Source organism: Strix aluco, chromosome 28 (genome assembly GCF_031877795.1).
Source record: "Strix aluco isolate bStrAlu1 chromosome 28, bStrAlu1.hap1, whole genome shotgun sequence".
In the NCBI taxonomy this organism is placed as follows: Eukaryota; Metazoa; Chordata; class Aves; order Strigiformes; family Strigidae; genus Strix; species Strix aluco.
In genome coordinates this window covers 4,834,841-4,862,202 of record NC_133958.1, presented here as the reverse complement: position 1 = coordinate 4,862,202, position 27,362 = coordinate 4,834,841, and the positions used below count along the sequence as shown (strand labels likewise).

Here is a 27,362-nt window from a genome sequence, read left to right as displayed (position 1 = left end):
GCAGCAGAGGGCGGCAGCAGCCCGGCCTTGGCACCGTGTCCCTCCCCCGGCGACACAGACCCGGCCCTGCTCTGCCAAAAACTTTATTGGAGAAGAGCAGCGGAGCCCCTGTACCCCAATTCGAGCTAGAGAGCTCCCCCACACCCCCTCGGTTTTCCCTGGGGTTGCATTTCCCTTTTGCATCCCCCCCTGCCTTCCTCTGGGCTTCCCCTATAGCCCTCGGGGGGGCACCCACGCACCCATGGCTGTGCAGATGTACACCCCCTGCACCCCCCCCAGCTGTGGGGCAGAGGCACTTTGCATTGTTCCTGCTTAAAATGGGGCGGATTCAGAGCTTGGCATCACTTGATGCTCGCCGGGGGAAGCACAGCCCTTTCACCGCTCTCTGATGCTTCAAAAAATGGAATTTGAAGGCTTTTACCCTCCCCCTGGGGGGGCTACTGAGCTTCTAAGGCACAAAATGAGCAGCTGCCGGAGTGGCCCCTTCCTCCTGCTAGAAAATCAAGGAGTCTGGGCCCGATCTGGACCTGGAAGGGGGTGCGGGGAGGGTCGAGGTGTGCTGGGCATGGAGCGAAGGGCTGGCAGCACCCAGCCCCTCCCCATTTTCAGCTGCAGAGTGGCCAATTCCCTACAAACCCCTGTTTAGGGCAAAGCCTGGCTGCTGGGGGGGCAGAGCCAATCCAGAAAATGGTTGGATAGAACAGGGGGGGCCCTGCTGTGCCCCCCACCCCTGCCCTAGGCAATACCTTGTCCTGGCAGCAGGGCAGAGCCATGGGGCAAAGAGAGCAGCCAGCGGTTAAAGCCCCCACGTCCATCCCTGGGAGGGAGGAGATGGGGAGCAGCCTGAAGGCTTGGGGGGGGGATCCCCATCACCACCATCCCGCCACGGTGCTCAGTCGTCGGCCACGATGGACAAAGCCCGCAGCTCGCTCAGCTTGGCGTCGTTCTCCCGCTCCCGCTGCTCGTCGCTTAAGCCGGGCCGGTCGATTTGCGCCGTCAGGTCGCCGAAGATCTTGTGCATCTCCGTGTAGTAGACAACCTGTTGTAAAAGGGGGGAGAAATGGGGGTGAGGAGGGGCTGAGAGGAGGGGGGGTCTCCTTCCCCACCCCACCGTCAGAGCCAAGAGGTGCGGCACTGCCCCAGCCAGCCCCTCGCCTCAGCATTTCTGTTTCTAAAATAGCTTCCTCCCATGTGTTAATACCACCCCCTTAGATTATTACAACTCAACACATTTTAATAACACGCTGCCCTTCTCTGCTCGCTTCCCATCTGGGGAGCTGCGTGCACGGGGCTGCCGCCGGCCCCCAGCCCCACCGAGCAGCCGCCAGCCCCTGCCTCTCGCCGGTGGCACCGGCACCGGGACGAGCCACTGGCCCACGTTGCCCAACTCTCCGAGGGGTCTCTGCTCCCCTGGGCAGGGGTTACGGCGAGCGCGGTGAGCGGTGCCTGGCAGCGCCACTACCCTGCGTGAAGCAGGGGGAGGGGTGTTTTAATAATGTGCTAATTAGCATCGCCAATTAACTCCGGCAGCGAGCAGCGCTTCCCGGCGTGGGAGCCAGTGGGTCAGTGCAGGCAGATGGCACCGGGCTGCCTGCTCGGGCGCGGGCCTTCGCCGAAGGAGAGCCGCGGTGCCCGGCGGGTGCTGGCAGCAACTCCTGCCTGCGGCAGCACCCGGCGCAGCGGGCAGGGGGGTCAGAATCAGGCCCCCCACCCCGGCTCAGGTGCTGCTGTGCCTCACGGGAGGAGGGCGATGGGGGTGCCTGAGCTGGGCATCCCCCTAGTTCTGGTGGGGAGGGGCGGGGAAGCGCTGCCCCCCGCGTCAGACGATGCCAGCGTTGCCCCCATTTCACAGAGGGGCACAGGCGAGGCTCCGTGGGCACCCAGCATCTCCAGCAGCGCCGGTGCGGAGACACGCACAGTCTCCATGGAGACCGGCTCCCCTAATCTTGCTCAAAATGATGCTTATTTTGGGCAGGGCCGAGGGGAGATGCTGGGGACCCACACGCCTTTGCCAGCTGCCTGCAGCCTCCCCCCTGTCCCCACCCTCCTCAGGTCCATACCGGGGTGCAGCGGGGGCTGCTCTGGGCCTGGGTCTCCCCACGCAGCGGGCGCCGGGTGATTCAGCATCAATGCTCATTTACACAGTGACTAATGAACCCCGCGCCGCGGCAGGGCCGTGCAGGCAAGACCCCTACCCCCACCTCACCAAACCACAGCCCCCACAGCCAGGCCACCCCACACCCCTCTCCCCACCCAAGCAAGAAGACGCTGCCCTGAGCCAAACGTGTCAAAAAACACCCGCCGGCACCATAATCCCTCGGCAACGCCGCGGGTGAGCGCGGACCCCCGGCGCTGGTGCAGCCCCCTGTGTCCCTCGTCCCCAGCCTGGCGTCAGATGGGCTCGGTTCAGTCACATATGGCCAAGTGGCGCTGCCAATTCCGGCACAGAAAAGGCACCGGCATGTTGAAACGAATCTCCCCGGGACGACAAGGCCGGAGGCAGCTGCGTGCAGCCGGGGGAGCTGCGTGTGTGTGTCCCCCCCCCCCCACACCCCACCACCTTGAGCCCCGGGCACACCAGCATCCGCAGCGGCGTCTCCTCCATATTGAACCGGCGACACAGAGCAAATATTTTGGTGGCTGCCCCCACCGCCGCCCACGTGCCACAGCCATCGAGCCCTTCCTGGGGGACACAGCGGGTCCCCACGGCCCAGTGGCTCTCCTTGGGGATGCTCTTCTCCCCCAGTAGGACCCAGTGCCTAACCAGTAAGCAGTCACCCAGGGTGCTGCCAGCTGAGCCTCCTGGGCTTGATCAACGCGCTCCCACAGACTCTTTTCTCCCATTGAAATACGGGTGAAAACCCTCCTTGCTTCTACGGGGAGGGGGCTGCACCCCGGCCCGATGCCCCCCCCGTGGCACCGCAGGCAGCTCGTCCCGCCGTCGCTGTACCTGCTGCCGGCAGCTCAGTACTTTTCCAGCTATGGATACCATATGCTCCGTCCCCATCCCATCAAATCCCATCTCCAACTCGCCTTTGAGACCGAGCCAACGGCCCCGAGTCCACCTGTCTTGAACTAATTCTGTTTCGGGACACCGTGTTCTCCTGATTTTCTATAGATCGTGTTTACAATGCCACAGCCGGGCAGCGGCAGTTTGTGTTTATGTCAGCCCTACACAAAACAAAAGCCCGGGGTCGCTGCCAGGGCCGGACTACAGATGCTCACCCCAACCCACGGCCAGTCCTGCCTCGTAAGCCCAATCTTTTTCCCCATTTCATTAAAAAAACCAGAGCAGTATCATGTTTTCTAGCTGAAAAATAAAGCGCAAGGCGGGAAGGAAGTGTTGTTCACGCGCTCGCACCAGCGACGGGGCTCCAAATCTCCCCCTTTCATCTTCATGTGGCCACTTCAAAGTCCTCAGCCAGGGAAATATTTGCCTCCGTTGGCTTGGCCCAGGCACGTGGGTGGACAGAAGTATTTGGTGTTGAATGTTACAGCCCCTGCGAGCTCGGGGCATGTCACGCTGTCAGGAGACACCCGGCACCGGGGCCGGCGGCCAAGCTGTGCCATGGGAACGCAGCCGCCCGCCGAGAAGGTCTTGGAGGGTCTCGTTGGGTCAAAGCCACGAAGCTGCTGCTTTGGAGCTGGCTTGAAGCGGGGTCCTTCCCTTTGCCATGGCACGGCTCGTTCCCAGCGTTCGTAGCTCATCATCACGCTGGCCGGTGCCACTTGTCACACACTTGTCTCGCTTTAACCCCTCCCGCTTTCTCCAGGGCCAAAAAAAAAAAAATTTTAAAAAAGGGAGAACTACACAGTTTTACAGCCGGGGCTGCCTTCGAGTGGCGGGTTTGACCTGGGGACAAGCACCCCCAGAGTCACAGCCCCCCAGCCTCCATGTCCCCGCCCGCCCCTTTCCTTGAGGGATGCGCGCTCGAGCCCCACGGGCCACCCATCGCTCCTGGAGGTACCCGGCGAAGAGGCTGAAAATAGAAATTCCAAGTAACATGACCCCTAAACGACGCTAAATAAGCTCAATGAGGCATGGAGGGAGAGAGAGAGAACCCGGGAAGCAACGGTGGTGGGATGACCAGGGCTGGCCCTTGGTGTTCACGTGCCTCCCGCCGCCGGCTCACACCTGGGATGTTGGGATGGGGCTGGGGATGCTCCTGGAATCACCACGGCAGCCCCCCGGCTGCCCTCACCCCTGCAGGTGAGCAGCCGCTGCGGTGAGTCAGGGCTCCCGGGTGCTATTCCTGGCTCGCCCCTGACTCATTAAGTCACCTTGGGCAAGTCACTTCCCTTTTCTTTTTTATTTCAGCCACCTGCGATGGGGGAAACGCTGCGTGGGGGCGGGGGGGGACACACACAGCCTGAGCCCAGCCTCGGCACAAACGAGTCATTAGGGGAGTGCCGAGCGCTCCTCCCGGCAGCGGAGATGCGTCGTGCTGGTGAATCCCTCCCCGAGGAGGGAAGGATGCAGCCAGTGTTGGGGAAGAGGGATGCAGCTCCCATCGAGGTCGTCAGGGAGGGTGGGATGTGACCTCCTTTAGCATCCATCTGGGACCAGCTTTAGTCCGGCCTAAGGGAGATGCATCAGCTTTGTTAGGACGCTGCCTCTCGGGTATTAAAATCGGGATTTTGCTCGCCTTTCCCAACAAAGATCCTCACCTGAAGAGAGGCAGGGCAGACGGCCAAGAACCAAAATAGAGGATGCCCAAGGAAAAATAGAGGATTGCCAAGGAAAAATAGAGGATTGCCAAGGAATAATAGAGGATTGCCAAGGAAAAATAGAGGATGCCCAAGGAATAATAGAGGATTCCCAAGGAAAAATAGAGGATTGCCAAGGAATAATAGAGGATTGCCAAGGAAGAAGAGGGTACGAACGGCGAGTCTTGCAAACAGCCCCGGCAGCAGCGCCCTGCCACTCCCCGCTCGCATCTCCCGGTGCCCCGAGCACATCGGTCCCCCCCGAGCTGCCACCCGCTCGCCCCAAGCTCCCGGCGAGCCGAGGCAGGAGCCAGCTGGCAACCGGGAGCCAGCAGGAGCCAAGCGAGGGCCACGGAGGCCAAGGACAGAGGGGCAAAGCCACTCTCTCTAAGGAAACTGCCGTTGGATCACAAACACCCAGACACAGCAGGCGGCATTCGGGTTTCAAGGTCTCGTCCAAACGACCCACCCACAGCGAGCGGCCGGAGAGGGTTTGCAGGGGGAAGGGCCGGCGAGACTTTGCGGTGGCTCCAGGGAGTCTGGTTATTTCGGCTGCGATGGCTGGAACAGGGAGCCCCGCGTGCCCGATTGCTAAGGGAACAGCAAGAACAGCATCCCCAGCACCCACCCAGGCGGCGGCAGGGTGCATCGGCACCATCTGGTAGGTGAATCAGCCTGCAGACAACTTGCTGGCAGCTCTGCGGAGAGGGCCCCCCCCCCCCAAGTCGGAGGTGAGACGAAACACGTGCTCTTTGCACCACCCCGCCGCACCTGTGTCACCGCAGCAGCTCCCTTCCAAAAAAAATACCGTAGGAAAGCGCCCACGCCAGGAGCAGCGCGTGGTTTCGCCCACCTCCTGGCGTTGGACCACCCCGTGATCCGGGGCACGACGGACGCCCGAGATGCCAGAAGTTCAAAGCTAGATTAGATCCCGATAATGTTCCTCTCCAGCCTAAAGAAAAGGGCGAGAGGAGAAGGAAGATGGAGGAGGAGTGGCAGCAAGTCGCAGAAGGAAGCTGGAGGATGGAAATTAAAGCAGGCTGCGGTTTATTTAGGCCACCCCTTCCTGCAAATCCTTGGTGTGGAGATTACACAGCAGCCGCCTCTATCTCTGCCAGCACGCCCCGGTTCTGGTTACCAAGAGCCAGAAGAGACCCTTAGGATGAGCCCTGAGCGTCTCATCACCTCAAACAAGATCCAGCCCTGAGCTCAGGACTACAAACGCAAAGAGACGACGTACCCAGGTGGATAAAGCCGTCGAACACCAGCGGCTGATGTATAACCAGGGCTTGAACTGCCTTACGTCGTGGGACAGGACATCACACGTGTCCCAGGAGCGTCCCTGACACGAGGCAGATCCATATAAACCAGAGAAAACTCACCTCTGGGTGTTTTTTCCAGCGGGCAGCCAGCACCACATCACCGCAGGTACCGGCAGATGCCAACCTGCTCCTCTGCCAGGACAAGGTCCAATGGTGACCTGCCACCGCAGCTCCCTGTGGCCTCACACCACTCGGTAATTAAATTGCTGGAGGGCAGAGGATTGCTGTGTGCTACCCCTGCGTTACACCCAGCTCCAGAAGGTTCCTTGCTCTAAGAGCAGTTTGTCCCCCCAGGCGCCCTGCAGTGAGGACACCCACCAAAGGGACACGTGGCAGTGCCTGGCAGGAAGGGGACAGCGTCTCACCTGTGCCCGCACCAGCGACTCGAAGCTGGGTTTGAAGTAATCGATGCGGCTGCTATAAAACTTGGGCATTTCCTCCAGGAGCTGCTTGTTTTTGGCTTCAAAGTCCTCCTTCACCGGCCTCAGCTCTTCACGGGCCTGGGAAAGGAGAGAGGATGGGGAGTGAGACGTCTGGGAAAATGTCCTTCCGCTGGGCAGGCCTGCACAGAGGACACCCCAGGCCAGCAGACTGCTCTGCTTTGACCCAGGGGCAACCAGCAACTGGCTAACGGAGCCTGGTGGGACCGACTGACCAGCTAAAGGAGACTGGTGTGATCCATATGACCATCCAATGCAGCCTGGTGGGACCAACTGACCAGCTAAAGGAGCCTGGTGGGACCCATAAGACCATCCAATGGAGCCTGGTGGGACAAATGACCAGGTAAAGGAGCCTGGTGGGACCCATACAACCATCCAGTGGAGCCTGGTGGGACAAATGACCAGCTAAAGGAACCTGGTGGGACCCATAAGACCATCCAATGGGGCCTGGTGGGACAAATGACCAGGTAAAGGAGCCTGGTGGGACCCATACAACCATCCAGTGGAGCCTGGTGGGACAAATGACCAGCTAAAGGAACCTGGTGGGACCCATAAGACCATCCAATGGGGCCTGGTGGGACAAATGACCAGGTAAAGGAGCCTGGTGGGACCCATACAACCATCCAGTGGAGCCTGGTGGGACAAATGACCAGCTAAAGGAACCTGGTGGGACCCATAAGACCATCCAATGGGGCCTGGTGGGACAAATGACCAGGTAAAGGAGCCTGGTGGGACCCATACAACCATCCAGTGGAGCCTGGTGGGACAAATGACCAGCTAAAGGAACCTGGTGGGACCCATAAGACCATCCAATGGGGCCTGGTGGGACAAATGACCAGGTAAAGGAGCCTGGTGGGACCCATACAACCATCCAGTGGAGCCTGGTGGGACAAATGACCAGCTAAAGGAACCTGGTGGGACCCATAAGACCATCCAATGGGGCCTGGTGGGACAAATGACCAGGTAAAGGAGCCTGGTGGGACCCAAGCTCTGGCCCTGGACCATGAGGAAAGCCATGGGACACCTGGAGAGGCTGCTGCAGAGATCACGAGCCAGCCGGTCTTCTCCCCTTCAGAAGAACGAAGACAAAAACCAGCCCCAAAGCTCAGCCAGGCTGCAGAACATCCCCATCCTCCCCTCACCCTGCAATTCCCAAGAGCATCGCCAGAGGATCCTGCCCCCACCGTCATTTTCGCCCGTGACCTTCAGCTCAGCGCGTCCAACTGGCTTCTTTAAACAGAAGCGTGGGGAGAAAGGGAAATGTCTCTGAGATGGTGTGGAAAAGGGCAGGAGGGGGTGGGCTGTGAAATATTAGACCGGTTCGAGTCTGCCACTTAATCCCGGTGCCATTCCGATGGGAGGGGGACGCGGGAGAAAGCCGGCGAGCCGAGCCCAGCCGCGGCGCCGGTCCCGCTCCCTGGGACAGCACCCCGGAGGGATGGCATGGACAAAGCCTTAAATCATATCAGGCTTAAGTAGGTCTGAGAGGCAAATGAGCAAATTCATCGTCTGCCATGAAACAAGGAGTGTTTCAACTCCCGGGGTGGAGTTCACGCGGGGCAGAAGACTTTGAGCGAACAGCTCCGAAGGGAGGATGCAAATTTGCAGCTCAATAAAAATACCTGGATGAGATTATGCTATTTCCCATCAAATTTGTGGACCTCTCCGATGTCCCAGCTTCAGGATGGCTTAAGGCTCCTGCAGGCGCTTAAGCTCACGCAGTGGTTAGTTAAGATCTTTTTTGGGGGGAATTAGATCACACAGAAGTTCATTAAGGGAAAAAATATTAAATAACTAAAACCTGCTTAATCACCCGGACAAAAGCATTCACATTTTTCCAGCTGCAGCTTTAGTCACCGAGGCTAAGCGAAGTAAGCTGCTTACTATTAAATCAGAGGTCTCTTTTGTTAAGGCTGATAGGGCTATTCTTTAACACAAAACTTAATTTTTGTGGGGAAAATCATCAGAAAATACACGTTCTTTGACACTGAGAAACTCAACTGTTCCTTCGAGCATCACGCAACGTTCTGCAGGAGCGACAGATTTGGGGAGAAATGCTGGTGAAGATTTAATTAAAAAATAAAAAAATAATCACGATTTCACTAAAATTTGGGAGAGAGAAAAGAATCTGGCAAAGCTTCCTGTTAACCAATTACTGCAATTTTCCAAGACGAATTTTTGTAACAGGTGGCAAACATAAAGCCTCAAAACGCTCTGATCTTCCCCTTTTCCCATCCAGCTGCCTGCTCAGACGCGGAGGGCAAGGGGAAACCCCCCGTGTGTCGACTCCAGCGCTGGCTGCTCCTCCAAGCATCCCCAGCTCCTGTGGCTTCTATTTAATTTTATTTTGGAAAACTGGCTCTTCCCCTGCGCTGCGCTCTCTAATGCACATTTCTGTTATCAAGTTTCCTACGTGGGAATTTTACATCCATAAAAGACATCCCTCCACAACGTCCTATTTCACAGGGGCTCGGCGTGGATGTCAAACGCCAAGAGAAGAGCTCTTCCCAGCTTTTCCCAAGCCCTGGGGCTTTTTCCTACTGACCCTGCTGGGGATTTGGGGCCGTGAGCATCTCGGTACCTGGTGCAGCTTGGCGAGGACGGGGCCGGTCCTCTCCTTCTCCTCGTATTTCTCCACCTTGGACTGCAGGCGCTTGTAGTCCTGCAGCGTTTGCTCCCGTCTCTTCACTGCCATGTTCAGGCTGGGGAACACGCTGCTGAACCTGGTGAAAGGATGGGAAGGGGGTTTTTGGGTGGGATATCTTGGTGGGATGCAGCATCCAAGGCGATCTTCCAGGCAAAAGCCCCCAAATAATTCAGGATTCAGGCCAGAAATAGCCAGGGGTTTAAACAAAGCCTGTTGCAAACACAAAAGCTTTCATTGCAATCTTCCAGGAGACTGGAAGAAAGAATTAAATTACATATAAAGGTTTGCAAAGCCTTGCCAGGGTAGGGTGTTTGAGAGGAGAGCTAGAAGCACATGCCTATTTTTTTTTTTTTTGTGAAGGTCAATTCATGTGTCTGAGAGTGTGTTTTTAAATAATAATAATAAAAACCGAGCCAATTTTGCAAAGCCTGGTAAAAGTACTTTGAAGGTCCCAACCTGCTTCTGACTGCTCCTGCCAGCCCTTATGCTTTTACCATTAGTTTTTTATTTTTAACAGTTTTCCCCCTCTCTTCCAGCTGCTGTATTCAAGAACATGGAGAGCTGCCTTGTCTGGGACAGGGGACGGAAGCTGCTGCAGAAAACAAAGCTGTTAACTCCACCGAGCAAACCAAAGGGAGAAAAATAAACAACTTTCCCCCCCATAGATAGCCAGCTAATGTGGTATTTCCCCAATACCGTGTTTGGAAAGGGAATGAACAGGCAGAGGAATTGAATCGAAAGTCTGGGAAAAATAAATATGAAGAACAAAATAAATATTAACTGCAGCAACCTTTGCTTTTTCAGGCAATTTCTGGGGTTGCGAAGCCCAGCCTGCCGTACGGCAAGGCTTGCCCAGCTGAAGAGGAGCTCTGTACCCCACACAGAAGGATTAACAGCAGCCAACAATTAGCCAGGCTACAGGAAGATTCATATTATTAAAATGTGTTACAAATTGAGGAAACATGAACATCTGACGGTGAAGACAAGAGAGAGTATTTTTGAATGCGACAGAAGAGGGAAAGCCAGAAACTGGAGCGCTGCTCTCGTCTCCCAAATTTCAGTAAATCAAATTATACCAGTGGGGACTGTGCTGGTGCTGGGCTGTGGGTCTGTATGAAACGGGTCACCCTACCTCTGGATATATTAATTTAATCTCTGCAAATTACAGGGTCATTTTGGGGGGCCAAGGCCAGGAACCGGTCATGAAAAATGTGTTTAAACAGCCTGGGGATGATTTTCACTTCAGAAAGGCGAGTAAACAGCTTTCTGATCTCTTTAAATTGAAAAAAAAAAACCCAACAAACTATAATCCAGACTGGGGGGCACATTAGCAAAAAAGAAAAACACAAATCTCACTTTACGACTGTAATTTGCTTTAGATGTAATCGGATGCAGGGCTAATACAGAGGCATTCGGGTTCAAACAAAACGACGGGCGCTCGCAGCCCGGCACAGCCACTCCATCCCCTATTAAAATCTCATTTTCCGCCGCCGTGCTCGCCCCGGAGGGTGCTAATGTGCCAGACCGGCGGGTGCAGAGGCAAAGCTTTTGTCCCTGAGCCTTACCAGTCCGCAAAGGGCAAATGCCAAAAGCGAGGGGGAAGGGGAGATCTTTGTGTTCAAGCCTTTGTGTTCAAGCATCCCTCCCCGCCGCGGGGACCCAGGGATGTGTTCGTGCAATCCCTGCTGACCCAGGACAACCAGGGCTGGTCCGTGCAAGGCTCTAACGTTCCCCCTCCCCTCGATGATATTCTCCCTCTGACCGAGACCGGGGCCACGGCACGAGGAGCAACCTGCAAAAGTCATCAGGGAGCTCGCCCAGCGTCACCCTGCCGCCCAGCTGCCCGCGCGCGGATCAGATGCTGCTGCCCTGACATTGCTTTTTATGGTGATCTTCACACACGGCTCCCTATTATATTTAAATGCCGTGGTGGCTTACACGGCCTGGCTGCGCCGAGCTCCAAGCATGGGCTCACCATCTCCTGGGCGATGGGCTGCTGCTAAAATACCTCCTCCCTCTACATAAGGTCCAAAAATACACCGGGAGAGGGAAATAGGGAGTAAGGGCTGCACGGAGGAAGGGAAGGGGGCACCCAGGTTGGGAGGTCTCCTCGGTATAAAAGCACGGAGGTTCCTTGCCAACAGCGCACACTTAATGTCAGCAGCTTGCGGTTGCAGCTTCTGCAGAAATTTCTCCCAATTATTAATGAGCTGGCAATGGAAAGGCAGGATCCCGTCAGGCCGGCGGCTCTCAGCTTTATTTTTGTGTTATATCCCTGATGGGGCGGGTTTGGTAACGGCACACAACCTCTTCCCTCTATCACACCCGAAAGCAGGGCAGGAGCAAGGTGCAGCTCACGAAGGACTACGGGGATGAGCTGAGCTGCTCCTCCGCAACACGCTGCTCCTCCACCATGTGCCTCCAGGCCCGGGAAACAGCGGAGGAGACAACTTGGGGCTGGGAAATCCTCCCTTCCCTGGTCTGCAGGAGGCTGGGCACCAAAGGTTTGAGCTGTGGCCATCCCCTCTGAGGCTGCCAAGCCACCAGCGTGGCCTAGATGCGGCCGTCACTGCCCGTGCACCCACCAGCTCTTGGACAACGCTTACCAAGAGGATGCCACAAAACTGCTAAGCCTCGTGTCAGTACCCAACGCCAGCTTTTAAATGGCATTTTTCAGCTTTTGAGCCCTTTCTCTTGCACGCTCTCTCAACGCTTGGCACTTCCACGGTGCTCGTACATTAAAAGAGCCACGAGACACCAGAGAATTAGCACGCAGCCATTTACATCTTACAAACTCGCTACCGCAGGGGAAGAGCGAACCCTTTAGCTCAGAAACGCAGCAAGTGAGAACGCAGAAGACGATCAGCGACACAGTTTCCATTTACTTTGAAGTTCAATCTGGTTTTTTAAAAGGAAAAAGGCTTGATTTATACTTTTTTTTTTTCTCCCCCTTTTTGTTCCTAGTATCAACTCGGTGCGATTTTGCAGCCCGTAATGGAAGGACACTGTACTCCAGCAGCGCTCTAAAAAATATCTACAGCGCTGGATCTGAAGAAGCTGTCACTGTGTAGGCACAGCAACTACTGTCTCACAAGGACTTTTAATGCACAGATTATACGCTGCATTTCAGAGGGAGGGAGGGGCAGCTCAGCTCCATAAGCTGCCATTAATAAAACGCCCCATGCCAGCTCCCTGGCTCCAACCCACCTTCCCACAGCCCTGGCTCTGGGTGCCCCCCGCTGCGGCCTGGGTGCTGGAAACATCAGCGTTAAGTTATGGGATGCACACAGGGGGCTCGAACTAACCCCCCCCCCCCCCCCGAGATGCTTGAGGGGTTTTCAGGGCTGTGAGCAGGAAAGTTGAAATCCACTTGAGTTCTTCCTGAGCGGCCGCAGGCGAGCAGCGAAGCGGCGTGGGGATTTCTAAGTCGCTTGCAAACCCCACGTAGCAGCCGAGGTGGTGTCGGTGCGGTGGCCCTTCACCGCTGGCACCAGCAGGAAGGATCAGGCCAGCCATGGCTCCTCCAGAGACCACCGGGGTGCTGATTGAGCTCTCCCCGTGCCGACCGAGCTCTCCCCGTGAGTCACCTTGTTTAATTTTCACGCAGGATTAGCTTCAGCTCAAGCAGGGAAGGATGCTCCTTCCTTGGACTGATCTGGATTGAGGTGAAGCTGCCTCGGGCTCCTGAAGGAAACACTCCGTATGAATTCCCTATTAACCCAGCAGCTCTGAAATTCCCCTGCAATTCAGACAGAAGCGGGTTTCTTGCCCACGCTGAAGTCCTGCCCGGGTTTTTCCCCCTGTGTGTACAGAAATACGATCTCAAGCCAAGTGCCAGGGGTGGTAAACACCCGTGAAGGGTGATAGGGAGATACGGGCTCCCTCCACTGCCAAGTTATTCCGATGACTTAATAAATTGCTGCATTTCACATGTCACCCCAGCGTCTTCGCAAATATCTCATGCATGTTATTTACAAACGCTGCTGGTGGAAAGCCTGTCAGAAAGGCCAGAGCCTCCAGAGCTGCTGCCATCCACGGACACGTCTCTGGGTTCCCAAGCCCTGCGCAGATCTCAGATCTTTTGAGGAGCCTTTGGCTAAGCACCACAAACCCTCCTGGCAAGGGCCAAGGACTGTCCTTAGTGCCATGAGGTGGTGAGCAACATCCCAACAGTACTAGCCACTCTGGAAACGAACAACTAAACCCAGAATTTTTTCGCAGGACCGGGGAAGCCTCAGAAGCAAACCCTGGTTGTTTCACCCATCCATTCCACCTGCACACGGAGCAAGGGCAGCGGTTCCTCCTGCTGCAAAGCGCTCTGAGAAGCCCAGATGAAAAGCCCGATAGCAGATGTGGGTATTTCTTGATAAGCCCAGCACCATCCTCCTCGGTACGCTCCACCCAGACCCTGCTTTTGTAGGGGATGAGAGGGTCTGACAGCTGTAACCCACTCCCAAATCCCCAGGACCGCCCTCTGTTACTCGACACTTCCTTTTTAAATACAAAGTCAAGAAAATTGAAGCCGACTTAAAAGAAAATTTGGCGGGTTCGGTGCTAAAAGCACAGAGCAGGAGTGAAGGTAAAACAGCAGCGCAGGGCATTAGAGCCCCCGCCACAAAAGCAGCTTGGGGAATAAGCCGCCGTTGTTCCCTGTCACTTTTTAGGCAAGGCTGCTGAGAGGGGATTACAATACAGGCAGCTTAAGAGGAGCAGGTGAGGGGAGATACACAGGGATAACTCAAAGAAAACACAAATTACTGTCTCCCTGCTGCTGCGGGGGGAGACGGGGAATGTACCTGTGAACTCCTCTTAGGATGACAGTTTAGCCCTGAAAAAAAAATAAATAAATCACCCGATTCTCTGAATTATAAATCATGTTGCCACCTCGTCTCCACGCCAGCCACCCATCAGCTTCCCATAATTAAAGGACGGGGCTGGAGAGACAGTGCCACGGAAGATAAAAGTGCCACCAGGATTCCCGTCGCTGCCGGATTCGTTCGTTAGTCAGCCCGGCTGACAAGTCTGGTGCTTGAAAATTGAAAACTCTCTGGTGGGAAGCTGCGGGCGAGCGGCTCGTTGCGGGGATGCTCGAGGAGTGGGACCGTCCTGCTGCCTCCCCACCTGCAGCCCGTCCTCTCCTCTTCCTCTCCAGCCCTGATGCATCCCCGGTGCCCGTCCTGCGGCTTCCTCCAGCCCCCATTTTTAGTGTCAGCAATGCGAAAGATGTGCGAGGGCTTTGGCGTAGGGAAAAATAATGGTAAAACCTTTATTTCTCCCCGTTTGCAAGTGTCTCAAGCACTCCTGTTGGCAGCCCTGTGAGCTGGACTACGCTGGCACGCACACGCGCTCTCCCTTTGGCATCACTTGAGGGACAACGGGTTGGTTAATGAAAGCAAAAGGGAGCGGACAGGATCCACGGCTGGCACCAGGCAGGGGAAAAGGGAGTAACAGAGCAGGGGAGCATCAGATGCAGGAGAAAGCGACGGTGGATGAGATGAGGAGGAAGTTTGGAGAGGCACAAGGATGGCTCAGCGCGAGGCCGAAGCATCTGGGCTATGCTCGGGGATGCCTGCCATTCCTCAGCCCGTGCCCACACGTCCGTCGTGGGCCCGTCCACCCACCAGGAAGGGGGAAATTAAAACCAGCCCTTCCGACTGGAGCGAAAAGGAACAGAAATGAAGATGACGGTACAAAAAAGCAACGAGCTGGGGATTAGGCTGAGAGCCCCGCGGGGCGGGAGGGGGCCAGGCAGCCATGTGGCTAGCTTTGTGCACGAAATCCTCATTAGGGGCTCGTTAAGGACATGAAAGCGGCTTTTCCTGCTTCCGGTCCCCGGCACCCCTGGGGCTGCTCACGGCCCGTTATCTGCTTCGGCTGCTGGGAAGGAAATGCAGCTTGAGGGTTCATGGTAATGGCAGGGTTATGGGAAGATGGAGGAGAAGAAGAAGGAGAAGAAAGAAAAGAAGGAGAAGAAGGAGGAGAAGAAGAAGGAGGAGAAGAAGAAAGGAAAGAAAGAGAAGAAGAAGAAGAAGAAGAAGAAGAAGAAGAAGAAGAAGAAGGAGGAGAAGAAGAAGGAGAAGAAGAAGACAAAGAACAGAAAGAAGAAGAAGAAAAAGAAAGGAGGAGAAGGAGAAGGAGAAGGAGAAGGAGAAGGAGAAGGAGAAGGAGAAGGAGAAGGAGAAGGAGAAGGAGAAGGAGAAGGAGAAGGAGAAGGAGAAGGAGAAGGAGAAGGAGAAGGAGAAGAAGGAGAAGGAGAAGAAGGAGAAGGAGAAGGAGAAGGAGAAGGAGAAGGAGAAGGAGAAGGAGAAGGAGAAGGAGAAGGAGAAGGAGAAGGAGAAGGAGAAGGAGAAGGAGAAGGAGAAGGAGAAGGAGAAGGAGAAGGAGAAGGAGAAGAAGGAGAAGGAGAAGAAGGAGAAGGAGAAGAAGGAGAAGAAGGAGGAGGCCCCCCTGCTCCGTGGATGCCAAGCACTTGTTGCTGCTGCTGACAGATATTGTTGACATAAAGCTCTAGCAGAATTTATACATCGATCTATCGATCTGCTGTGAAGGGCTCCTGGATTGCACCTCTGGGACCTCCCGCTGCGCTGACACCCAGCCCCGGCCAATGGCACCCAGGCGACAGTGCCCGTTGTGTCACCCCGGCCAGCAGCCCCTCGAGCGGGGCCACGCTCTGAGCCAAGGGGACGGTGCTGCGCCAGGGTGACCGCGACATCCCGACACTCGGGGAGCTTCAGACAGCTAGAGTTTGTTAAATCGAGACTCTGTCGCACCGAAAATCAGCTCCGAACGTGAAAGGCATTAAAGCCCGTGAATCTCCGAACCACCTGGCTTATTTAAGCTGCTTCCTTCCTTAACTACTGACACACAATATGTAACACTAAGATGACAGGTCACAGTCTATCACTCGATGCAGCCAATCCACCTCGCTGCTCACCCAAACCAGAGGGAAGAAGTGGAAGAGTGAAGTAAAAACCAGCTGTTTTTTCTCCCTCCTTGCCCCAAATCTGCTGGTCTGGTGTGAATTTATGCAGGCATCTCCCAAAGAGGCGAGCAGATCCCTCCTGACCTTTCCCAGCCACCCCAGCTCTTTGCCCAACCCACACGCTGAAATATGCAACATTCTCACCAGAGCTTTGCTCCTTCCCCGAAGTTAAATGAGTGATTCCCAGCCAAGGGCTTCTTGGGGCTCAAAAAGCAAAATTCTGAATAACCCTGCGTCCCCAGAAGCAGAAGGATTTAAACAATACGAGCCTCCACCCCGCTCTAAATCTACTACTGCTTTCTTCTACATGGTTTAACAAATTCTCCAGTATTTGTCCGAAACCTACTATCCCTGGACAACTGGACGGAGATTTTACTGCACATGTGCCTCTGATTACAATATATTACCACTAATGATAATTGCCTGGACTCCACTTATCTGTTTCTTTGGCTAATAAAGAATAAAAGACCACCAGTGAAGATGTAATAAAGTGCAGCTGTTGTAGCAAAAGCCTTTTTCTAGGTCAAAGCGAGTTTGGGAGAGGCTAGGGAGGACTGTCTCTGCGAGGGGAAGCAATACCTAACTGGAAATAAGAAGAGCTCCTCAAGGCAGCTTTCATTAATCTGAAACTTTTATCCTAGAAACGTTGCTGGGGTTTATCTGCCAGCAGGACAAGGGGAGGTGCAAGCTCTGCATTTCTCTCCTGCATCTCATTAGCCTCAAAATGGACCCTTGGGCTCCTTAGAAATGTTCCTGGCTGCACGACTCGGCCATGCACGCTTGCGGAGAGTCGGAAGAAGGAACGAAAGGAACATTTTTTGCTCGGCGTGGAGATGCAGCCTCTCCGAGCATGAAACATAAGCTGTTTAAGAGCACGCAGCAACCGTTTGCAGGTGCCAAAGGGCAGGAAGGGAAAAAATACCATATTCAAGCCTAATGGAAATTTAGGAAGTTCGAGAGAATTGCCAAGACTGGAAAGCAGCCAGGACACTGGAGTAAACACCCTTACGTTTAACCAAGGACCGGACTGATAAGCGGCGAGTTGAGCGTTACACCTTGAGATGAAACCTCCCAGCGAAAGCGCTGCCCCTGCAAAACTCTAATTTCCCCAATATTTCCCTGCGGCAGGAATCCTAGAACGTGATCTTGCACAGCTGCCTCAAACCCAAAGCAAGAGCAAAGGGGCTTTTCCCCTTCTGTACCCGCTGTGCTACGGCAGCACCTAGACCAGCAGCCGAGCGCTGCGCAAGCGCGGAGCAAGATGCCGGTGACGTGGAAATGGCTTTAGAGTCTTTAATTAACGGCCCCATCCACTGCCCAGGGTTTAAAACACAAGGCAAGGTTTGCAGGGAAAGGTATTATCTTTCATTTCAGCGACTTAACACAAGTTGGGGGAAAAAAAAAAAGCTAACATGAAGATTTCAGAGACACGAGCCCTTCTTCCAATTTTAACAGAATGCTGGAAGAAAAAGTTAATGTATCTTTCATGAGGACAATCTAGACAATAAGCAACACAATTCCACAGCACAAGCCTAGGATTTTTTTTCTTTCTTCTTCTTTTTTCTAAATAATCAAGAATTTCTGGTCGTGGATAGACGACCATGGTAAAACTTGAGTCACCAAACATCCCCCGGATAGAAATACACTGTAACCTCATGCGCTAAGTGGTATATGAGATTTTACTTTCAGATTTGGGTAGAAACAACAACTTAAAAAAAAAAAAACCCAACCACCCTGTGTCAAACCTAAACTGAAATTGTTATTCAGCAATTTGCAACACTTACTGTCATATTAAAGTAATTTTATTTTATTTTCGCTCGCTTGCTCCGTTCTTGTAACAAAACAGCAAATCTCAGGATTTCAGCAGACATTTGGCACAGCAACTGAAGCGCTCCTTAAACGTTCAGGGGGTACAGCCTGTGACACGGGTAATGGCTGCTAACGCTGGTGGAAATTGTGCAGACAGAGGGGAATTGCACCAGATGAGACCTTGGTGACAAAATTGCCGCGGTGCCGAGGCAGGACTGAGTACTGACGCACCGTCCGGCGCCGCTGAGCAAGGGATGGGGGAAAATACGGAAACCTGCTCTCGCTGTCCCCTAAGGATTTCTGTCCAAGACCACGCATGGTCTGAAGCTTTTCCTGAAGAGGTTTGTAAGACCTTCTCCAGGGCCTGAGACATCCCATCCTGGGGCAGGTACCAGCCCGGGACGGGGGATGCTGGAGGTTTTCTGCCCGCACTTCCCACCCCTCACTGTCTAGCTACGACGGCTCTGCGACATCTCTTTCCTTCCTGCGTGGATGTATTCTTTATAAACATGAAAGAAAGCAAGCTTTTACTTTTTTATTTAGAAAACTTCCAAAGGAAAGAAACTTTTTTTTGAACAACCAAGCACTCAGCACCCTGGGCTGGATGGGCCAGGCCTGCTGCCCACAGTCGGCTGGGGCAAAGCGTTGGTAGTAACCAACACATGAAGGGAGAGAAGTGGAACGCTTTAATACGCTCAGAATTACTCATCTCAGGTGTTCTTTGAAGTACAGGTGAAGACATCTGGCAGGTTAAGACACAAGAGGTCTTCACCCTTGCCACAGAAGAAGAGTGTGGACTCAGCTAAACCATCTCAGCTCTCCGTGCCCCGGCTGTAAAGCACCAAGGATGCCATTTTGTCACAGGGATGTGAACTCCTACCTCTTTAGGAAGGGCTGATTTCTAACCTGGCAACATCTCTTTCGGTGATACACATCCCTAAAGTACACAGCTATGACAAACACTCGATATGGCTCATGAGACAATGGTGGTACTTACTTTTTCAAAGGCTCTATGACTGTCTTTTGGATCTGATTCACCTGTTGAAAGCAAAAGGGATGATTATATGTCAGGCTTGTTGAAAAAGCCTGTTTGCACAAGGATACATGTTTGCACAGTGCCTACCATAGGATGATGAGGGCTTCTGAGCACAACCACAATGCCCTTTAACCAAAAAATAGCAAACTTTTCCCATGGGCTTGGAAGGAGCTGCAACCCCCAGTACAACCAGAGTCAGAAGAAGAGTAAGATTGTAGAGAAACTCATGTGGGAAGTATTTTGGAGATGAAGACAAAAAGGGAAGGAGGATCTGTCTGGCAGGGCGAGATACTAACAGCACCCCAGCACAGCCTGGTCTCCCTTATCCATATTCACCTTCTCCTGGTTGAAAGAGTCCATCCTCTTCATCGCTGTGTCGAAGGCCGTGACCATCTCCAGAAAGCCGGGCTCCTGTTCACACAGCGGGTTCGACAGCAGGTCCGAAGAGATTTTGACAGCAGACTTGGACATGGCTGCGGGCAACAGGAGCGTGCAAAGGAAAGCAGAGAGGGTCACGTCTCAGCGGCTGCCTGGTGGCACAGTCACACAACCCCTCGCTGCCAGCGCTGGCACCTGCAGCTGCCAAGGGGGACCAGGGGCAAAAATCAGGGAGTTCAGCCACCGAGGGGGGATCTAGCACAACTTTCCAGGAAGATATTCACTGGTGGCTGAGAGAAAAGAAAGGAAGAGCCACCAATTCATTCACGTAAACACCCAGAAAACTGTTTATATAAGTTAAGTCTGAACCACTCCGATGTACGGCTGGTGATGTTGCCAGAAATAATACCAGACTAACAAAAGCACCGTTCTCTTAAAAAAATGTAGATGGGTTTTTTTATACGTCTTTTCTCGACAGACTATTAAGTGTCACTCTCAGTCTCACTACAGCTCTTCCACAATGAGAAAAATCACAGTCCATTAAGTCTTTCAAATGGCTTTACAAAAATATATATTTGAAGTGGATTTAGTGATTTTGTGCTGGTGGAAAAGGACCAGACTGACAGGACTGGAAGACGAGGTTTCTCTTTTACTCTCAAAATAGGCACAACACAGACACAAGCTGGCTAAGCACTTTCCCTCACTGAGCCTAAATTCTCTGCCCGTGGAGACCAACCCCACAAGCCAGGGGAAAACGCAAAGGCTGAAGTCTCTGGAGACCCTGAGACTGCCACCAAGAAATCCAGAAACACCAGGTCACACTCTACGGGCCTCAGTTCCTGTCTCGCTGAGCACTTTTGCTTGTGTTCCATCAGACACGTCTCTCTTCCTATCCAAACGCTCAGTCTTCAAAGGGAAAATTAAATCCCTATGACAGGACCATTACAAAAGAGCAAGAAAATAGCTAAGGTACAGAATGGAAAAAAAAAGATGAATAAAAAGGCAAGCATCAATATAAATGGGAGTAAAGAAGGAAAAAAAAAAGTCACGGGTACTAAAAAAAAAATGTTCTTTTTCGTCAGCACTGCTGCTGGAAGTTATTCCAGTTTAAGATCAGAAAGCCAGATGCTTGAGCCGTGCTACAGATGAGCTCTGGAAAGACTCCTACTGTACTCACTCAGATATTAAAAGTTAAAGTCATCTGAATAATGGGGCTTAAGATCATAAATCAAGGGGTTAAACATTCTGATTTAAAGGTTACACACAATTATACGGAGAGCTCAGAAGCTAAATAGCTGGGAAGCTCAATGCAGAACGAGATGCTAACTACGGAATAACAAAGCTACCGTATCCGTCTATTATCCAAACATTAAGGGTTTAGGCATTTAAACCTTTAAACAGATGGGATATAATCCATATGTGTGACCACATCTGAGGAAGGATTTGTGCCAAAATGGGACGGAGTTAAGAATGGCAGAACTCCTTCAGCAGGAAGAAAAATTAGTTTCCCTTCATAAGGAGAGGACTGAAAGCGTACTGCAGCGAGGGGAGGTGCTGCGAGCAGTGGGGTCACGCCGAGAGGCCAGAAGTTGGGGTTTTTCAGGCATGTTCAGTGAGACTTCGGGCCAGATGCTTGCCCTGTGTTGCTGACCTCACCTGTACGGCTCTGAAAAAGCGGCCACGGTGGGTTCTGTGGTTCCCAAGGCAGCTCTGCAGAGCCTGGTGTGCAGGGAGCCAGGACTGGGGAGGGCTTCCCCTGGTCCCACCTCTGGGGAGAGGGGAGGAGAGGGGAGGAGAGGGGAGGAGAGGAGAGGAGAGGAGAGGAGAGGAGAGGAGAGGAGAGGAGAGGAGAGGAGAGGAGAGGAGAGGAGAGGAGAGGAGAGGAGAGGAGAGGAGAGGAGAGGAGAGGAGAGGAGAGGAGAGGAGAGGAGAGGAGAGGAGAGGAGAGGAGAGGAGAGGAGAGGAGAGGAGAGGAGAGGAGAGGAGAGGAGAGGAGAGGAGAGAGGAGAGGAGAGAGGAGAGAGGAGAGAGGAGAGAGGAGAGGAGGAGGAGGAGAGCATCACATCACAGCGCCTGTCCCTTGGGTGGGCTCCGAGGGGGTCTGTACTGCACTTGGCTCATAAAGCGTGCAGGACACGACTCCAAGTAAAAGAAGTGATTTTAGAGAGCCACTGCTTGTTTGAATCATGTTAAAAGTAGTGGAGAACAGCCAGGCACGCTCCGGGGAGCAACACTGAGCCACGCTGATCCAGCGGGCTACCTGCATCTCATTTCAAAAGGAGAGCTCTGGCCTCCAATTAAAGAACATCCTCCTGCTCCTTAAGATCATATTTGGTTTGGAAAGAGGGTGGGGAAGGGGGTTAGTGATCTTTAGCCACAGTACAGGGAGTGCTGCTAACAACCCATTCCCTGTTCCCAGCCATGCTGCTGCAGCTGGCAGGGCAGCGGCCGAGCCTCGCAGGAACATTTTCGTGCAGACAGAGGAATCGGTCTTGTTCTGAGCTGAGTCTTTTTTGGCAGAAGGTGGAGACTCGAGCCACCAGGTCCAGTTTGCTAGGGAGTGTTTGCAGGCAGTGAATAATCAACCCCCTCGGCGCAGAGGTACAGTGGAAGAAATAAGACACTCAGGAGGACACAACAGCGCTGATACGTTGTCATCCTCGTCGGGTACGGGGGCTGGATGTTGGCTGAGCAAGCACAGCCATCTCCTCTGGGGAACGGGCACTGCCAGGTGAGGAAAGCAGTCCTCGGTGCTTGCTCAGATCTACCTCCTTTTCCTTCACCCATCCCTCACCAGACCACATTCAAAATCTTCCCTTCCACTCATGATTTCATGCCTTTAAATGAGAAATCAGATCTTACTGGATCTGGCCAAGGCTCATTTGTGACTCTGCCATGTAGCAGAACGGAAAAAGAAAGTCCTCCCACAGCTCCTCTGGGACTTGAAATGCTCCATATAAACAACGCCCACTGCAAGGGAGGGGAGGGGAATCCTTAACAAGGAAAAACTTACCAAGAATCCCTCACAATGACCAGAGTCCCCAGAAAGGGCAGTTTTCACCCTGGAAAGGCGTCCTGGCAGCACCGGTTACTGGTGCCTTTCCCACCGCTCCCCGCCGTGCCAGCGCTGTGCTGGGAAGGGTGGGAGAGCGCGGGCAAGAGCCGGCACCCGCGTTTCCGTCTGGCGACATCCGAGCACGCAGACACACACACACGCACACAGGTGAGAGCCTGTAGCATGGGAAGCCCCGAAGTTGCCAGCCCCTCCCGCTGGCAGAGCGCCCGGCGGGGCTGTTTCCCACTCCCCTGCCCCTCCGTGAACGGAGTGTTGGACCCGTCCAGCCCACACCTGTTTGTGCTGGTGCATCTGCCTTGGCTCCAGAGCCGTGGGGGCCCGGTACAAATCGGGACGACTCCAAAGCACACGCTGAGGAAAGCCATCTGTGTTTAAAACAGCTCTTTGCTGCGTGTTTCTGCAGGCTGCCCTGCTCGGTTCGATACCCAGCATCCAGAATCCCCCGCTCCCCTCCGCCAGCTCGCTTCCATCTCCTCTCAATCCCACCCCGGTTTCCAGCCCGCGCCACGCGCCGCGGTCGCGCCGGTTCCCTGCGAGAGAAGCTGCGAAGGGAGCGGGCAGGGGCTGCCGTGCCTCGGGACAGGACACCTGCGAGGCAGATGTCACCCCGCGCGGGCAGCAGCAGGCAGCTGCGGCGGAACAGGCAGAGATGACTTGTTTATTGCTTCCTACATCGCCCACTGCCACGAGGTCAAGCCAAAGCGAGCAGCCACCGAGGGAACGAGCGGGGTTTTTCCTGAATGAGAGCTGCTGGGTCAGCAGGTCGTACGTGAGGCACGTAGAGCGATGCCTGCGTGGTGCTCTGCGGACCCCCCCGCAGCCTCATCCCACCTTCCTTTGGCTTCAGGTGCCCTCGACTGAAGTAGGTGAGTGCGCGCTGCTCGACACAATAGGCTCAGCTGGAGACTGCTCCTGCCTGGCTAACGTGAGAACTGGAATAATTACGCCTATTTTTCAGTTGCAGAAACTGAGGCAAAGAAAAGAAAGTGACTTGTCCAAGGCCACACAGCAAGCTGCAGCTCAAGAGATAGGGACTAAGCCCATAACATACTTTCTGTTCCCTTGGTTGAGAAACTGCTCGGCAGCCCTCATGCAGATGGCCTTGTAACTAAGCAAACTGAGTGGGACTGAGATCTAGATTTGTTTTCCAGACTTGTCACAGATTACTCATGTGATCTTGAGAAAGTCACTTCATCTCTTTGTGGCCAAGTTCACAGTCTATGTATCCTACAGTCACATACCCAAGTCTGCATCTGTGCTTTTCTTCATATCCTTCTGAAGTTTTTTGGTCTGATCTTCCAATCTGAAAGATGGGAGAACAAGGCAAAGTCTGAATCTTGGAAAGAAACAAACCGAAGTGTATCATACGTGCAACAAATCATTTACGGGCTGAATATGCTGGCTTCTGTTGTGAGTTAAAAATATCCAGGCAAGGCTCTATGAAGTTCAGTGCTGCTCAACCTTTTCTGGTTGTTTTCAGATGGTTTTCAACCTTTTCAAGTTGGTGATCTCTTATTCAAAGTCACATATTTTCTTAAGTCCTCACGCTTACCACAAATGGCAAAGCCAAATGCTTCCAGATGATAAGTGTGAGCTTATGTGACACAGTCAGTTATGGTAAAACCAATATTTGTCGTCAGAGGTGCTGAGCTGTTCGGTGACCCCAGAGTTTTCTGGCACTTTTACACTCTTTACTTTAGAGCTGCCATAATCTGCAAACCTCAACCCCACTGCAAATACTTCTTAGGACACCTCTGAACACCCAGCCACCAGAGAAACTCTGAAGAATTAGAAATTACAGGGCAGTGAGTGATTTGCTGCGAAGAGCGTAACTGGCCAAAATTTCCTGGGAAGATGCAAGAAGAGGGCACAACAGAAAAGTATGCTGCTGTTCCTGTTTTACCAGTGTGGTTGATACTTACTGCTGAAGCTTTCCATATTCCCTTTCAAAGTCTCTCTCCACCTGTGGAAAGAGGAGATGGAAATCAGCTCAGAGGTACTGCAGCAGAGCCTGGAGTGGCAACTACCTGCGCAGTGAAACCTGTCCTCAGCAAACGCCTGCGTGAACCCAGGGGAGGGTAAGCTGCAGCTACCAGGGGAGTTACGCTTCAAAAGTTAATGAAGTCTTGGCTCTTCTTCCTCCAGACTCTCTCAGAGCAAAAGACACTGCCACCAACTGCGTCAGCTCGTTCCAAGGATGTGCTCCAGCACATGAACTGGAAGCTGACAGAGTAAATGGGAATGCCTTAAAAGCAGAGAGATCGCAACTGAGCACGCACTGACACAGGCGCCCACAGCTCAGCTCGGCGCCGGCGGGGGACGAACCCGCTTTCTCTTCCAGAGGCACGATCGTCCCAGAAGCTGAGAGGAGCCGCTTCTCCTCCAGCAGCTCGCTGCCAAGGACCCCCGCGGTGGCTCTGCCCGGGGCTGGCTGCCAGACCCCCACCCAGCCGCTCCCTCCCGCCCCATCCTCAACAGGATGGTTTTTCTGCCCCAAACCCCTCAAGCCGTTGCTGAACCCTCCAATTTCTGCATTATTTGCCCCCTCGATAGGCCCTTTATTCCTGCACTAGCTCCTTCCAACGAAATCCTGCCGCTGGAGCAGCGGTCCGAGCGGACTGCGGCACCAAAGGGAGGAGAAACCTGTGCTGGCGAAGAGCGCAGAGCTCAAGAACAGCCTTCTCCCGATGCTACATCAATGACTGCTTCCTCCTACTTGCTATCTGGCAGCAAATCTCCAGTGATACAGGATATTTTAAGGAACTTTCCTTCCATGCTGACTGTTTTTAACACACACTTAAACATTCATTCCACACCTCGTCGACCAAATAAGCAAATGGATTTCAATTGACCAGCCAACAGTAAATACATGCGTTTTTGTTGTCATGGGATCAAAACTGGGTTCATTTGTGTTGTCAAGCTACCATGCTATTAAGGAAATGCGAAGTGTTGCAAGCAGCCAGGACTAGAAGGATCCAAAGGTTTGTTCCAAATCTTCATGCTGTCCTCGGGATTTCAAACCCAGGCTTGATGTAACAGCATTATGTGAAACCAGAACGCTTAATAGGGACAGTTGCTGTTCAATCAAAATTGCTATTAAAAGATCGGTATTTTAAGATGGAGCCCAGTAACTCTGGTTTTCCCGAAACCTCCTTCTCTAAATATCTTTTTGGTCTGCACTTTGAGCTGCACTTGAACTCCGCAGCGAGGCGACCAGCCCGAGCTGAAGGCAGGCGGTGCCCGGCGCAGCGAGCGTGCCGAGTTCCAGCCCCGTCCCCAGCGGGGACAGCTGTCCACACCATCAGCTCCCACCATCCGGGGGATGCGTGCTGGCTCTCTCCGCCGATGAAAAACCTCCACCGAGCTCCAACTCTCTTTCGTGCTGCTAAAAATGGTCGCTGGAGAACAGGCATGGAGCAGTGTGGGGGCAGCTCACACGACTTCTGCCTGGTTCACAGTTCTGCAGAAATCCGCAGCAGCTGGTGCCTGGAGGTCAGGTAACCAGCACATAGTAAAAATCACCCTCGATTTCTATGGCTGTTCCGGCTGCTAAAATAACCAGGGAGTATTGCACTCTATTTATATGCCTTATGTGTGAATTGTTTTGGTTGCAAACCAGAGAGGGTCGGGCACGACTTAAAAATATGTCCTTTGAAGGCTGGTGGTATCCTTCCCCTGGCATGGAGCTCCAGCCCTCTCCACCTCCGGGAGGCTCTTCCTCGGGTCTGCTCAGCCAAGAACCGGAGGGTTTGGCCACGAAATGAAACTACCTGCAAAGATTCGTGGTATCTGCCCCTTCCCTTTTGCTGTTAGAGTCCCCCACTGCAACGAGCGGAGATGAGCAGAAGGCATCGTTGCCTGATGGATATGAAGGAAGGCAAAACTTCCTCACCCTGCGACTCTCCGGGGGATGTGAACCCCCCAAATCTTCCAGGGTTTCCAAACTTCCCCGAAACACCCAACTCCGTTTGCCTGTGCGCTTTCTACATCCGATCGAGGTGAATCTACAAGGCGGCACTTCAGCTGCCCGGCCTGACTCACGTCTCCAGTGCCATCTATGCAGAGACAGCTGCCCAAGGATTGCTCTTATTTTTCACGCCCACAGTAGCAACTGGCTACCAGTCGTCGCAGGCTGGAGGCTGATGTAGCCCTCCCCGTCATCGCTGCTCTCGGGTGCGTCGCAGGAGCCCAGGCACACCACAGATGGGCGGGGAGCAGGGCCCCCCGTGCACTAGAGAGAGAAAACCTGCTCTCACGTGCTCCCACCGTGCAGATTTACAGGCGGCAGCGACCGGCGGATCGGAGGAGCGCAAGGAGGACAAGCTGAGAGCGAGCCAAGTAGATTTTGCAGAGCACACAGTAATTCCCGCTCCCAGTAGCTATCATCAATGGCTACACATACCCAACTCTCACAGCAAAAGGCTGTGGACAGGATTATCACGTTAAGAGTAAAGAGAACAAGAAGTACAGGCAAGAAAATTACAATATCCTGAAGGGAAGTTTCCGAAATATTAAAATAATCCCACTTCTCCGCAGCCTCTTTCTGAAAACTCAAAATCAAAACGTGTTTCTGTATTGAATGCTTTTTCTTCTAGGCATATGGGCTAGTTAATGCAAGATTGCTCGTCTCTGGGTTTTTATTTAAATCTACATAAAGAACGACGAGTTCTTAAAAGCATTGAAATAAAACGACGTTCTTCTTTTTCACCCAGTTATTTTTGTTTGCAAACACTGGGCCTTCCACCTGTGATAACATCCCTCCTGCTCTAAGGGCAATATCATAATCGACACCATGGTTACAAGGCAACGAAGCAAGACCAAAGCCAATACTACAAAGAGATGGAAATAAGGGGCTGTGATGAACCTTCTTATTCCCCTGAGGTTAATTTCTTTTCCTGGAGGAGGAGGACTGGCTGATTTCTACATGTTCCAGTGGTCTCAGCCTCTTCGTGGGTCTTGGGAAAA

At 53.4% G+C, this 27,362-nt stretch overlaps 1 protein-coding gene across 2 annotated transcripts in view; it reads right to left on the bottom strand.

Annotated features, from left to right (window-relative positions):
* Positions 1-68: 68 nt before the first annotated feature.
* BIN3 (bridging integrator 3) overlaps positions 69-27,362 on the bottom strand; it is a 42,594-nt gene continuing 15,300 nt past the window's right edge. For both annotated transcript variants that reach the window (XM_074807883.1, XM_074807882.1), the window contains exons 3-9: positions 24,320-24,360; positions 23,639-23,700; positions 19,280-19,416; positions 18,905-18,945; positions 9,051-9,192; positions 6,395-6,529; positions 69-1,039 (exon numbers count right to left, since the gene is read on the bottom strand). In XM_074807883.1, coding sequence (XP_074663984.1) covers positions 893-1,039; positions 6,395-6,529; positions 9,051-9,192; positions 18,905-18,945; positions 19,280-19,416; positions 23,639-23,700; positions 24,320-24,360 — 705 coding nt within the window. In that variant the 3' untranslated portion in view covers positions 69-892. The remainder of the gene's footprint in view (positions 1,040-6,394; positions 6,530-9,050; positions 9,193-18,904; positions 18,946-19,279; positions 19,417-23,638; positions 23,701-24,319; positions 24,361-27,362) is intronic.